The sequence below is a fragment of the Lactuca sativa genome, chromosome 6 (genome assembly GCF_002870075.4).
Source record: "Lactuca sativa cultivar Salinas chromosome 6, Lsat_Salinas_v11, whole genome shotgun sequence".
Taxonomy (NCBI): Eukaryota; Viridiplantae; Streptophyta; class Magnoliopsida; order Asterales; family Asteraceae; genus Lactuca; species Lactuca sativa.
The window spans coordinates 144,528,591-144,544,451 of NC_056628.2; the positions used below are offsets into that span (position 1 = coordinate 144,528,591).

At 37.1% G+C, this 15,861-nt stretch overlaps 1 protein-coding gene across 1 annotated transcript; it reads left to right on the forward strand.

Moving 5' to 3' along the window:
- Window positions 1-14,363: 14,363 nt before the first annotated feature.
- On the forward strand, window positions 14,364-15,540 carry LOC111890529 (protein DMR6-LIKE OXYGENASE 1). The gene has a single exon (XM_023886634.3). It carries the CDS (start codon window positions 14,374-14,376, stop codon window positions 15,421-15,423), a length of 1,050 nt encoding a protein of 349 aa, XP_023742402.1. The 5' UTR covers window positions 14,364-14,373; the 3' UTR covers window positions 15,424-15,540.
- Window positions 15,541-15,861: the final 321 nt, after the last annotated feature.

Here is a 15,861-nt window from a genome sequence, read left to right on the forward strand (position 1 = left end):
TGCCCTTGCGCCACTTCCTGTAATACAAATAAAACTGAGTGGGTCAGGCTTGGGAGCCTGGTGTCACACCCCCGAACCAGACGACGGAAATGTCCAAGGGCTATTGTGACTCAATTGAATACCATCACAATGAATATACATGAAACATAACATCATACATTACCAAGCATTGAAATGTTACAACTGGTAGCGTTTTCATTCAGTACAATGATCCATAATATTACATGCCCAAAAGTAAATTGTTCGATACTAATTAAAACAACAACAAGACGTTACTGAGTACATTTTTCCTTTTCGATTTACCTGTTACCTGAGAATACAAGTATTTTGAAAAACGTCAACATATGAAATGTTGGTGAGTTCATAAGTAATGTTTGAAATATAGTGGTTTGTATTGTTTTGAAAATCACCAGAAAATCCGATATTTTCTGAAAAGAGCATAGTATAAAAAGTGTGAAGATCCGTAAGTATGCTTGTTTGTTTCTATAAATGTAAAAGTACAATTTGTAAAACTCGGTATGTAACTCGTAGGTGTATTAATTGAAAACCCTAGGAAAACCCGATGTTTTCCTAATACTTTGCATCAAATGATTTATATTTTGTTATTCCGCTGCGACGGGTGTATTCGTTGAGTCCCGGTGACGTTGGATTAATTATGGATTGTGAATTGTTATAAACACACATTAATGAAAATGACTAGTTTACAACTATACAAACGATCCCTTAGGCATCGCTCGCACTATTCACTTAATCCAATCACCCGGACTTCTCATAGCCCCACAACCGAGGAGGAAAAGAGGGTGCGAAGCCCCCCGATATTTTCCATAAGTCGTTCAAGGGTATCGTGAATGCGAAGGGCCCTTAGCCCGACTCGCATTGGTGAATTCTCGACTTTACTAGCAGCACCAGAGGGCCCTTGGGGTCCAACAGCACAAAGCCTGTAAAAGTCCTTTTACACGGAATTAGGTCATATAAGACCCAACTACATGTAAGCGAGTTTCCTTCGGGCCTAAAGATCATGTCATTGGGCTAGCTAGGCCCAACAAACACAATTTGAAACTTTCGGGCCCAAAGACGGTGTATCAACGTCTGGTGTATTCCCACGTGTGTATTGACTTCCTGAAATTTCCGCGTGTGTATTGAAGTATCGTCGTGTTAGTAATTTCGGATTCATTATTTGATTCGAGACCGAATCAATTCGTTTGATAACGATTTTTGGTGTTGAAGGTGTATTATATTTTGCCGATAGTCGATGTACTAGTATTTCATCATGTCGGATTTATTGTTTAAAACATTAGAATTTTACATTTTTGCAGCCCCTTTCTTTTGCATAAATTTACACTTTTGACCCTTTGTATACAAGAATTTCTATTTTAGTCCTTAAACCATTTTTCTTGACACTTTAGTATCAAAACTTGTAGAAAAGGTATTTTTCAGCTCAAAGTTATTTGAAAAACAGTTTTAGTCCTTCAAATGAAACTTTTCACGGCTGAAACCCTTATTTTCGCAATTTTTACACTTTTGGCCCAAAGTAGAAAATTTTTGCATCTTTGGTCCCTTTTAAATATGAAAAGCATTTTTAACCCTTGAAATGGACTTGGAGCACTAGTAGTCCCCTGTTTTACAGAAAAATACAGTTTCAGCCCCTCTAATTTGAAAATCTCGCAAATTGGGCTTTATTGGGCCGAAAAATTCATTTTTGGCCCATTATGCTTAAAAATTTCACATTTAATCCTTCAAAGAGAATATTTCCAGAAAAATACATTGTTGAAACTGTTTTGACTCATTTCATCCATCAGAATTTGTATTTTGTCATTTTGGGCCCTTTAACCTTATATTTTTAACATTTTGAGTCCAAAAATGGGATTTTTAGCCCAAGGAGTTCATATTAACCAACTTGGTTATTTTTCTAGAAATGATTTGTGTGTAATAATATGTTTAATACTTTTTTCATACAACCTAATGCAAATCTCGATTTTAAGGACTTTTTGACTAGTTTCAACATCATAATCACATAAGAACATGTAAATAAACATAGAAATCATACAAAGCATACATATACTCATAGATCTACACATTTGCTTGTAATCCCCCCCCCACAAAACTTATAAAAGCCGAAAAATAGGGGGTATGAGCTCACCTTTGGGTGTGGTTTCGGTTGTGGAGAAGAGATGGAAGAAAATGAGATGATTTTCGGCCTAAGCAACCTTTCCTTGGAAGATCTCGAGTTTAAGGAGTTCTAAGATGCAAGATTATGATTTCATATGAGTTAAGAAGAGATTTTTGGATATAAGAAGGAGTCTAAAGTGTGGATCCAAGCTTCAACTTACCTAGATAATGATTTTTGTGAAGAATCCTCCTTGCAAGGCTCTTGAATCTCGAAATTTTGAAGGGAAAGTGAAGAGATATGTGGTGTGTTCTTGAGAGTGTTTAGGGGAATGATTGTGTGTGTGTATGATACTCTCGGCCGAGAACAAAGAGAAGAAGAGAGAGGGAGTGGAAGTGACACTTCTAGATACATGTTGGTCCATGCATGGAGGCATGTGAGGTATAAGTGAGGTGGCACTTCATAAGTCAACTCTTCACCCTTGGATTTGGGCTTTGGGCCGAGATTTTGAAAGAAAAAGGAGAGTATTGGGCTTTAATGCTCCTAAGCCCATATTAGAGTTAGGTTTGATGATTGTTGGCCCTATAAAATATAAGTGTGATTTGTATACTTTGTTGGGCTAGTTTAAGTTAATTATGGTTCATAATGGTTCATAATATTTAATTCATTTCATTCTAGGCCCAATGTGGCCCAAAATGTTGGAATAAATGAATGTGGGTCCAATTAGAGCCCATTTAAAGGTTTTAAGCCCATGATAGTCAAATTGGAAGCTTATTGGTCCATTGAGTCCAATAAGGAAGTCCTAGTTCAAAATGGACCTAAACAAGAACTTCTAGGGTTTCCAATTGCTTGTTGACTATTTGTAATACTTGTATGGTGTATTTGATTGAAAATTTTGATGTCATAAAGTAAGCATCATACATGCTCTTAAGTTTTTTATTCTACATTTTACTTGGGTGTAGTGATTACAAGACACAAAATTTCTAGTTGTGACACCTGGTGAGCATATAGGGTTTTCAACCCACAATAAATACATTATATTTAATTTCACCAACCAATCACTATCCCGATTACCCATTCCCGTTATCCTCACTTTACGTCCCTAAAACAACATCTATCTCAAGGGACCTAATCTAGGATTTTCATCGGGACGGACATTACTGGTAAGGGGTTTCCTCAACAATAGATATCCTAAAGGCAACCATGAGGGGGATAGAATACACCGGTGAACACATCGTTCACAACACCTACAGGTTATGAACCTGCTAGCGTTCCACTGGACTGTCTACAAAGAACCCGTGGTCATTATCCATACTCCGCTGAATAACTAGATCAACAACAACAACAACATCGAGGCCTCTCATCTGTTTATTACACACCAACTATCTACACATGTTCTACCCAACATATTAGTAGATAAAAATATATATTTTTATACATAGTTTAAAACCTGTATATCATTCTCCTTCAATACATATTCCACATAATAGATGAGGCACACCCACATAACACGTATTTCATAGAAAAATAAATCACATCTATGAGATAGAAGAGAATGAATTTACATTCACACATATAACAACAAAATTATACACATAACACGTAGTTCGTATAAAATACTTCATAATTATGCGTTAGAAGAAAGTAACTACACACTCACGCATATAAACAATAATATACTTAATACACTCAAACCATACTTGTATTATTATCATGTTTATGAAAGGTAGTATACACTCACTTGATCAGAAGACGATCAAACAACACTACGGCTTGTAGAAGTAGTATTCTTCAGTAGATCTGGAAGATCTCCACAAAAATCGAACTTCTCGCGGGCAGAGCTTCGGCTCGGGAACCGAACTTCTCGGGATCTTCGGGATCTCGGGACTTGCTTCGGGGCTCGAGAATATTACCGGGGCTTCGGGGTATTTTTGGCACACAAATCGATGCAAAACGGGAGAGAAAAGAGAGAAAAATAGCAATGGAGTCGGCTGCCCTCGCATCCTATTTATAGGAGGCTGGAGCCTCGGAGTACGCGGGGCGTACTGCCTCAGAATCGTCATTGCTTACGTATCCGAAGAACTCGAGTGCGAGGCGTGTCATGCTTCGCTGTACGCGGGGTGTATGCTAGTACGCTGGGCATACTTCGGATGAGTCCGATGACTCCTCTTAAGATAATGCCGGATTTAATAATTAAATTTAATTATTAATTATTTAATAAACTTCGAAAATTCATATCTTCTTCATACGAACTCCGTTTTTGACGTTCTTTATATCCACGCGTAGGTGAAACTACGCTCTACAACTTTCGTTTAGACTTCTCGGCTAATTTTGACTTTATTTTTATTATTTATTTTTAATAGGCCGGGACAGAGAAACTTCGTTATAAATTTATAACTTCTTCGTTTGACGTCCGTTCTCACCTAACTTTTTACCGCTTCGATATCAACAACGAGACTTTCGATCCTCGTTTAGATTGCTTCGGCTAAAAACCGCTCGATCTCAAATCGAGTATTTCAGGCTGCATACCGCTAAGTCGAAACTTCAGAAAATCATAACTTCCTCATACGAAGTCAGATTTGGGCGTTCTCTCTCTCTCTCTCTCTCTCTCTCTCTCTCTCTCTATATATATATATATATATATATATATATATATATATATATATATATATTCGGAAACCTCGTTTCAACTACTACAACATTAACCAAAGATATCAAGTTTATTTTACACTTAATTTTTAACGCTTATTTTTATTCTTAATTAATCCAACCAGATAATTAAGCAATTAAGCACAAAACACATAATACTCAAATAATACACTTCTATTATTTCAAAACGGGTTACAAAGGTTAACCTAGACTATTATATCAACATTAATGACAAGCCCAGAAACACAGGCGTTACAAGGAGCTCAAATATGTTACCTTTATGGACCCATGTTGCTTGTTCACCCTAGATCTACCCTTTTGAGGCATTTTGAGCCCTAAATCCCTCATTGGTGAGTATCTACACGTAAAGTTGGAAACTTTACGTGTCATTCATGTTCTAGGAACCCAGATCTATGAATGACATAGACTGGAATCGAGCAAAATCGCGTATATAGTGATTGCATGGCGATGAATCGGCGAGTCGTTCATACGACTCGGCGAGTTTGCTTGCGAGTCTCCGAGTTGTCTCCTTTTCGTTGTGTCGAGTGCGAGTAGTGAGTCACGGGGTGTGACTCAGTGAGTTGGAAGCCAAACTCATCCATGGAGGAACTCGGCGAGTCCATGCCCTGACTCGGCGAGTTCAAGGCAATCTCCTTAGATCAAGAACAGACTCGGCGAGTATTCATACAACTTGGCGAGTCACAACATAAAGTGTTCTTCGGATGAAGATGAACTCGGCGAGTTGTTCATACAACTCGGCGAGTAGGATGAAGGACTTGAACCTCAGTTTAGAAGAAGAACTCGTCGAGTCAACGCCTAACTCGACGAGTAGGGACGGGATCCAGGACAATCGATTGGATAGGGACTCGGCGAGTTGGATAGCCAACTCGGCGAGTTGGGTCAACTGAAAGTTGACTCTGACTTTGACTTAGGGCATGATCAGGGGTAAAATGGTCATTTTACCCAAAGGACAGTTAGCAGTGTTTGATTGAGTATGTTGTGGGAATTACAACCGGAGGATTTCCAGAGCAGCAGCAGCAGCAGTAGACCGTCAGTTCCCGATCAGATCAGCAGCTACTTTGAGGTGAGTTACCTTCCGGTAGCGGTGGGTCTAAGGCCACAATTCCGGTCCACCAGTAGGAGACGTATGATAGATGATTGTCTTTGTGATATCATCTAGGTTTGCTACTACCTGATATGTTATATGCTAGCATGATATATTATATGTGATAGTAGTATAGTTCGGTTGTTAGGACCGGAGGGTAGTCAGACACCCCAGATACGTCTGACAGTATGTGATGTTATGTTTATATGCTAGCATGATCTGTTATATGAGTTAGAGGTAGTAGGAGGGGAGCAGTCCCCGAGTTCGGTTGTTAGGACCGAAGGGTAGTTCAGACACCCCAGATATGTTTGATAATATGTTATGTTATGATATGTGATAGTAGTAGCAGTAGGGGTGAAATAGTCCCCGAGGATCGGTTGTCAGGACCGGCGGGTAGTCAGCACCCCAGAACAGCTTGACACGGGTAGTCAACACCCTAGAATGGCTTGACACGGGTAGTCAGCACCCCAAAATGGCTTGACACGGGTAGGACGGCACCCCAGAATGGCCGCACGGGTAGTCGGCACCTCAGAATGGCCGTACCGGGTAGTCAGGCACCCCAGAATAGCCTGACAATATGTATGATATGTGTTGTATGGTATGTGGTACGATGGGGGAACTTACTAAGATTTGTGCTTACGTTTATCAGTTGTTGTTTCAGGTACCTCTTCAGCCAAGGGGAAGGAGCAGGCGTGGTAGCGGCTCATCACACACACTCCTTGATTCCGCATTTATGAGTTTACCCTGGGATTGATACTCTGATATTTCGATTGGTTGTATGATTTGGCTTTTAGTCATGGTTTACATTGTGATGTGGTTTGATCAAAAAATGTTTTTAATTATTAATGTTTTCTAAAGTAATGTTTTAAAAACGAAATTTTTGGACGTGAAAATTGGGTCGTTACACCTTGATGAGAATTGATATGATATGGACACCATATATCACAATGAATCAATTTAAAAGGATTTACAAATATATTGTTTATAGAAGCAAAAGGTAAACATTTGTGTTTTGCCAATGGACATATACAACAATTATCCGAATTGGGAATCTTTGTCAAAGCTAAAACATTATGAAGATTCTTGATTTTATTTGAATAATGATGAAGGTTTATATTGATCAAATACACTTCAAGTATTAAGAACAAACATAAACTAATCTAAGAACAATAAAAAACAAAAAGTGAATAGCACAAGGAGTTCTCCAAATTGTTCTTTCACCAAGAAAGGGTCTTGTTTTCAACGGGATAGGTTGTCACAAAGATGGTCACCAAGACATACTCAATATTAGGGTTTACCCTAATGTTGATTATATACTAATCTATACAAGTATATCCTTTGATTGAAGGGATTGCGTCTAATCTATACTAATAACCAATATTATCAAAACGATACAAGATTTGTGATCTATTCTATACTTATCTATATCATTACCTAATATACAAAAGGTTACATAGAATAACTATACTAAGCACCGACACTGATAAGCTTGATATGTTGGCGATGTCGATGTTGTAGATGCTAGCGCTGACAAACAGTGTGTGGATTGTTTGACTCATCAAATCATAAGGTGTGACCTTACAATCTCCCCTATCTAATGAAAACAAATCTTCAGTGGATTCTTCAGTTCGTGATCCCACTTAGAGTAAAAATAAAGTTTTAACGTTTCATCTTTAACTAATGCTCCCCCTGAGAAGATGAATGAATTATCAAGCAGTTGAGGCATCACTATGAATCGGAGAAGACAGATGAAGTGATGATGAGTTGAGAATGTTGATATGAGCTTAACTCCCTGAGGAGATGAATGACTTATCAAGTAGTTGAGGCGGCATTTATGAATCGCAGCAAACAGATGAAGAGAAGATGAATTAAGAATTTTTATATATGCTTAACTCCCCCTTATATTGTGCTTAGCTGAACATCCAGTAGTTTCTTTAGTTTAATTCCCCTTAGATTGTGCTTGGCTAAAAATCCAGTAGTTTCTTGAGCTTTGGCAAGATTATTCTCCCCCTTTTTGACATCAGCAAGAGAATGGAACTGGAGGATAGTATCAGTGATACGACTTTGTAGTGTAGCATAGAATTGTGATGTATCCTGATAGTATGTGGTTGAACTAACAATCATTAACATAGTATTGCGCGATCTCATCAACGTGTGGTTTAATACGTTGATTCATAGATCGCTTTTATTAAAAGAAAAGTGGAAAGAGTGGATAGGTGCATGTAATATATCATGGACACTGATATACCCATCGACACAAATTTGTCAAGCTCACATCAGCGTATGGTACACTACGCTAAATCATAAAATTTTAAAAAAGAATATAAGGGCAAGAATGGATTTGTGCGTATGATAGACTATGGTACATAGACTAACCATAGGCACAGAGTTGCAAACTTTTATCAGTGTGTGGTATAACACAGTGAATCATTAAGTTTTATTAAGAAGATAAAGGAAATAATGGTTTGTTTCAGTTACGCTGAGGTGAAATCAGCATGAATCATAAATAGTTTAACTCATCAACAAGAAGTGATTTAGACTTTCGTATCATAGAGTAAGTTTCATTCTAGAATCAAAGATTTATAGTTAAGGACCAGAGCAACTCTCTGTTATTTAAGGACTAGATAAGTAACTCTTATGTTGATGACAATGTAATCAGGGTAAGCCATTGGGTTATGCCCAATGTTTCAACTGAACATGAGACTTGATACATACAACAAGCATGCTTCTAGGGATAGGGCCAGGTAAGATAGTTCAATAAAGATAAACACCTAAGCCTTTTTACCAATTTTTTATTTGGATCAAGCAATTTCACTTAGAAAGTATATACAATGCTAGAAAGTCAGAGTGATAGGGAGACTCAGTGTTCTCAACAAATGGTCTCGCTGATGAGAAACTTAGAAAGATTTTGTCACATACAACAACATGTTTCTAGGGATGATGATGTGTCAAAAGTTGCATACTAGGCTTAAAGTTACCACCATCAGTTCTTTAATATGGTACATGATAATAAACAATATAAGAATATAAATAAACGAGTTAGTGAAACCAGAAAATAGTTTAAACAGTGAAATATGTGCAGCTTTTTTCATAAAGGTGACAAAGACTGGCTCTATCAAATCTTTGGAATTGAATGGTTATAAAATTACTTCCATTTTACGAGACATCTACCCCTTGAATTTTGACTATAAAAGAGAGCATAAGCAAAGATAAAACGATGAGTACACAAAACATCTCATTATAAATTAAGAGTGATGAGGCCATTTATCATTAAAGCGTTCCAGATGCTTTCTAAGCCTCATGTTCATCAAGAGCAAGAGAAGAGAAGAAAATAGTCTTTGTAGCCTACGAGTTAACTTATCAAATCCATAAAACCATCATGTTTTCAAGATCAACATGAGGGAATTCAAGGTATTATTGGATTCCGACGAAGTAGATGAAAACAAGGCCTACTACATTGATGGTTGCTCTTTGCATCCATATCAGTCAATGGAGGAGAAAGAGGGTATCCTCAAGAAGAAGAAGACATGATACCACTCTTTTTCTCAACACCAAGAGCATTGAGATCTTTCAGCTCCTACATAATCTGAAGAAAGGAGATGTAGATAAATCTTAGATACGCTCGAAAGATGTGTAAGAGAGAAAAGAATACTTGTAAATATTAGAAACAAAGCTTAAACATACTATGTAAAAGTCTATAAAAGTAGCATATATTTTGTGTTTTTTTGTTTTTCAGAAAATAAACAGAAGCAATGTTAAATCAATTTTTTTAAAGTCTTCTTGTCCAACGCCTTATTGAAAATGTCAGCCAACTGATCAGTGGATGGAATGTAAATCAACTCTACTTTTCCTTTAGTAGAGGAGTGATCCTCTAAGTTGTTAATCCAATTGGCATCTGAATAACCTTCTAAAATAGAAGGATATCCATTGTAAGTTAAACCATAATTAATGGTCCCTTTTAAGTACTTGAATACTCTACTCACATCTTGCCAATGATGTTAACTAGGATTACTAGTATATCTACTAAGCCTTCCCATAACATATGCTATATCAGGCCTAGTACTAATCATGGCATACATTAGACAACCAATAGCCCTTGAGTATTCTAGTTGAGACACTAGAGATCCTTTATTAGGTAGAAGCTTAAGACTAGGATCTATAAGAGTGCTAACATGAGAACAATTCTCAAAGTTAAACTTTTTCAATATCTTCTCAATATAATGAGATTGAGAAATTGAAATCCCATTGTTTCATTTTCTAATTCTTATACCAAGAATTGCCTCAGCCTCCCCCATGTCTTTCATATCAAAACTAGATGATAAGAATTTCTTGGTTTTATCAACTTCTTCTAAATCAGTACCAAAAATCAACATATCATCTACATATAAGCAAATCATGACTCCTTTACCAGAAGTATCAAATTTGCTATATACACACTTGTCAGCTTGGTTTAATGCAAAACCATTATACAAGACAACATCATCAAACTTTTGATGCCATTGTTTTAGTGCTTGTTTCAAACCATATAATGATTTCTTCAACTTGCACACTTTGTGTTCATTTCCAGGCATTATAAACCCTTCAGGTTGTTTCATGTATATTTCCTCATCCAAGTCACCATTCAAGAAAGCAACTTTCACATCCATTTGGTGAATCACATGATTATGTATAGCTGCAAGAGTTAATAATAATCTAATAGTAGAAATTCTGGCAACAGGAGCATAAGTATCAAAGAAATCAATGCCTTCCTTTTGTCTAAATCCTTGGATAACCAATCTGGATTTATACTTATCAATTGTGCCATCCAACTTCATTTTTCTTTTGAGGATCCATTTACATCCTAATGCCTTGCAACCAGGAGGTAAATCAGCCAATACCCAAGTATTGTTATGCATGATAGAATCAATCTCATCATGAATTGCCTCTTTCCAGAAATAAACATCCCTAAAAGCCATAGCTTCACTGAAAGTCTTTGGATCCTCTTCAATATTAAAAAAATATTGATGTTGAGAAATAGTCTCATTCCTTGTTCCTTCAACTAAATATAGTTGAAAATTAGATTGAAAAGACTTAGCTTTTCTAGCTCTGGTGCTTTTCCTAAGTTCAGGTACAGAACTTGTACCACCAGAAACATCTTCAGCTTGAGTAGTACTCTTGCTGGAAGATTGATGAATCATGTCCCTTGGTCTAGGTATAGATGTAAATCTTTCGTCATCAAAGATAGCATCTCTTGACTCTATTACCGTGTTTACAGACAATGTCATCAGATTCTAAAACATAGAATCTATATGCTTTCGAATGCTCAGCATATCCAATAAAGATACAATCTATACCTCTCTCACCCAATGTTTTCCTTTTGGGTTCAGTGAGCCTTACAACTGCTCTACAACCCCAAACTTTGAGATAACTCAAATTTGGTACCTTGTTACACCAAAGTTCATAAGGAGTATTCTTACTCCTTTCATTTGGAGTTCTATTTAAGATGTAACATGCAGTTAGCATTGCCTCACCCCAAAACCCTTCACTTAAACAAGAATATGACAACATGGAATTAACCATTTCTTTCAAAGTCCTATTCTTCCTTTCAGCTACACCATTTTGTTGTGGTGTATATGGAGCTGTGGTTTGATGTATTACTCCAGTTGATTCAAAATAAACTGGATCATAATACTCACCACCTCTATCAGTACGCAATACTTTTATTAATTCATTTTTATGAAGCTCAACTTGTTGTTTATAAATCTTAAAGTTATCAAGTGCTTCATCCTTAGAATGTAGCAAATAGATATAACAATATGTAGATGCATCATCAATAAAAGTAACAACATACTTCTTGTTTCCAAGGGAAGGTGTTGCATGGAAATCACATAAATCACTATGTATAAGATCCAACACCTTGCTTTCCCTAACAATATCTTTGAAAGGTTGTCTAGTGATTTTAGTTAGCATGCATGTTTTACATTTTTCATTAATTTGCATATCAAAAGCTGGAATTGAACTCATTTTAGACATGTCTTTTAATCTCTTGTAATGAATGTGTCCTAGTTTAGCATGCCATAATTCAGATTTATGAAAATTATAGCTAGTACTACTAGAAGCCATGCAAACAGAATTATCACTAGAAGGTTAATTAATATTAAGCATAATCACTCCATTACATATATAGCCAAATCCCATAAAAGAACCATGTATTGACAAGATATACTTGTCACTTTCTAATACTTGTTTGTAACCACAATTGTTTAATACAATTTCAGACACGAGATTCTTACGAATCCCTGGAACAAACAAAACATTGTTCAAACACAAACATTTCCCAGAAGTAAAAGTAAGTAAAATAGATCCTATGCCCTTGATTGGTTCAATTGCAACATTTCCCATCTTCGTAACAGATCCATCTTCAATTGGTTGAAGTCCTTGAACCAATATAGATCTTTGCAAACATGACTTGTTGCTCCCGAATAAACCCACCATGCAACTTTATTATCCTGCACATAAAATGCTTCAGAAATCACATAAATATAATTCTGAATACATTTAGAATTCTGCATGAAAACAGAAATCTGACCTTGTTGCTTTTCTGGATCCTTGGATCCACTTGGTCCAGCACCATCCTTGTTCACTTTGCGGAGATGACAATCTTTCTTGAAGTGACCGATTTGTTACAATTCCAACAAACCAACTTAGCCTTCTTGTTGGAAGACTTGCCATCCTTTCCTTTAAACTTTCTTTTTCCAATAGATGTCTTGGGATTCTTTGAACTTTCTCCTTCCACCATGTTCACAGAAGAGAGACCAACTTGGTTCTTGCCTTTAGGATTGTTATCAAGTTCTTAAGTCCTTATGGACTCTTCAATCCTTAAATGGATTCCAAGTTGAGTCAAAGTCAATTCCTCTTTGTTATGTTTCAGATTGTGTTTAAAATCCTTCCACGAAGGGGGCAGTTTGTCAATAATCACAACCACAGAAATGGCTTCATCAATTTTCAAATTGTGTTGAGCAAACTGTCCCAAAATCCTTAACATTTCATGGAATTGTTCCATAACATGCCTGAAGTCAATCATCTTGTAACCCATAAAGTTACTAACAAGAAACTTCTTACTAGAAGCATCTTCAGCCATGTACTTGGATTCAAGAGAATCCCACAGTTCTTTTGCATATTCGAAATTTTAATAGATATCAAAAAGAGAGTCAGACATACCATTGAGAATATGACCATGACATATGTAATCATTATTTTCCCACTTTGATCTTCTTCTTGTTGCCTCCAAAGGTTCATCTCCAACAGATTCTGGTAAGACTGACATGGGTGTACTCAGAACATACACCACTTTCAGAGTGGTAAGGAGAAACTTCATCTTCTTCTGCCATCTACAAAAATCCTTCCCTTAAAACTTGTTCAGTTTTTCAAACTTACTTGTCATTTCTTTGACAGAATCACCACTTGCCATGATCACACAAATACTTTAATCCTTGTAAGAAATTCGTGATAAAATAGCCTTGGAAATTCTGAGAATTGTGGTTTCACCTTCAGATTAAAGTATTTAGGTGGTACGCCCAATCTTTAATCGGATAAGACTCAAAATTGAGAGCAAGAACTGAAAATATGGATGTTATGAATTTCATGATTGTTGTTGTACCCAGAAAAAATGATGACCAAAAAGATTAAGTAGTTCATTTGTTTGAAAATTGTCAATGCAATTTTCTTTGTCCAAGAACTACTCCAACTGTCAAAACCAATAACAGTCACAAAAACTTAATAAAGGTCAAAATGAAGTCAAAAACCCAGGTCAACACGACCCCAGCCAGGGGCTGCCGCCCCTTGGACCCCGCTCCCAGGGGCGCTGCTCCCGGACCTCCGTTCGTTTAGAGGCTTCTCCCTAAATGACAGTCTACTTTGAATCTTGAATAAATTTAAACAAGTGTGTACTCCGCATCTTCCTTACTTGTTTAATATTCATCAAGATTGAATTTTGGTCAACAAGTCAATCTATTACACTTAAATACGCATAGATGATACAAAATAACCAACAAAATCTACAAGAAAATACAAACCACAAACAATACATCTTAATCTTGAGTGGATGAATATTGCAACATTGACAGCAGAAAAATCATAAAGGTGTAGACTGTGGACAGAATGTGCGTTTGTGTAAGCATTCGATTGGAAGAGTGAGACAGCGTAGAAATTGTAGAAAGAGAGGACCAAAATTGCCAAACTCTACAAAATATTACGGCACAGTCCTTAAATGTTCATAGGGTCATTGTAAATTAATAGTATATGTAATGTACGAAAAAGAATATTTTATTGTGAAAATGTTCCAATCAAATCACCAACTAGTATTTGTCTTTAAGATATCATTATTTATTGTTGTCGTCAGCAAAAAGTACGTCATGTTTTCCCGCAGCATTACATCAACATTCATACGAACTCAAACAAAAGATATTCTATGTTCGCTTCCATGTCTATATAAACAAGTTCATTGATGTTACAATCTCATATCACTCCAACAATGGCTTCCGTCTCCAAAAACTTTATGCTAAGCGACCTCGTTTCATCTGAAAAAATCGACCAACTCCCTTCTCACTACATCCACCCTCTCTCCCAACGCCCAAACCTCCAAGACGTTTCCCATGATTCCATCCCTCTCATTGATCTCCACGATCTTTACACTCCCAATCGCTCGCATGTCGTCCAGCAAATCGGTAAAGCTTGCAGTAACTATGGCTTCTTCCAGGTCAAGAACCATGGCGTTCCAGAATCCACCATAGCCAACATGATGAAGATAGCTAGAGAATTCTTCAAGTTGCCGGAAGAAGAAAGGCTCAAAACTTACTCCGATGACCCTACCAAGACCACAAGATCAGGCACCAGCTTCAACACACGTACAGACAAGGTTGCAAACTGGAGAGATTTCTTGCGACTCCATTGTTACCCACTCCAGGACTACATCCACGAATGGCCCACCAACCCGGCGTCCTTCCGGGACAATGTGGCGGAGTATTGCCGGAGTGCACGATGGCTAGCTCTCCGATTGATTGAAGCCATTTCCGAAAGCTTGGGACTTGATGGAGACTATATCAGCAGACAATTAGGGAAGCATGCCCAGCATATGGCCTTCAATTACTATCCTCCATGTCCACAACCAGATTTAACTTACGGTTTACCTGGACATAAGGATCTCAGTCTCATCACCATTCTTCTTCAAGATGAGGTCCCTGGTCTTCAGGTGTTGCGAAATGGTAACTGGGTTGCTGTTGATCCTGTTCCCAACACGTTCATCGTCAATATCGGCGATCAAATGCAGGTGCTGAGTAATGATAAGTACAAGAGTGTTCTTCATCGAGCTGTGGTGAACTGTGAGAAAGAACGGCTATCTGTACCCACGTTTTATTGCCCATCTCCGGATGCAGTGATAGGTCCTGCTTCAGAATTGGTAACTGATGATGAACCTGCTGTTTATAGAAAGTTCACTTATCGGGAATACTATGAAAAGTTCTGGAGTATAGAGCTTGCAAACGAGGATTGCTTGGATACGTTCAGGGACTCCTCGTCTACTTGATCTTCGCATCAGCGAAGTTAAAATGGCCTGAAGATCAAAGCCGCTTCTAGAACTACATAAAGTGTAGCGAAATATATCCTTTGTCAGCATTATTCATAAATAAACTCATTTTTAATATGGTCATATGTGTAAATTTTGTTTTCGTAATATTTTCCTCATGTCAATTATCTGGAATCTTACCACTCTTGAGAAACTTGAATAAAGTTACAGGTGATACTGTGTAATGATGAATCAAGCTAGAATCCACTTTATTTTCTCAGAAAATTGAGATCACTATAAAAAGCCAATTAAATATGGAAAAGATAAGAGTTTGATTAATAGCGAATTTAATAAGCAAGAGTTACATAATTATTAGAGAATTCGTGCCCGATATAAGTGATAACCGAATAAGGAAATCGAAGTTGCATTTCACACTTTCTATAAGTAATATTTCGACTT

Coding starts and splice junctions, on each gene's coding strand:
- LOC111890529 (XM_023886634.3), top strand. CDS start 14,374: ATGGCTTCCGTCTCCAAAAACTTTATGCTAAGCGACCTCGTTTCATCT.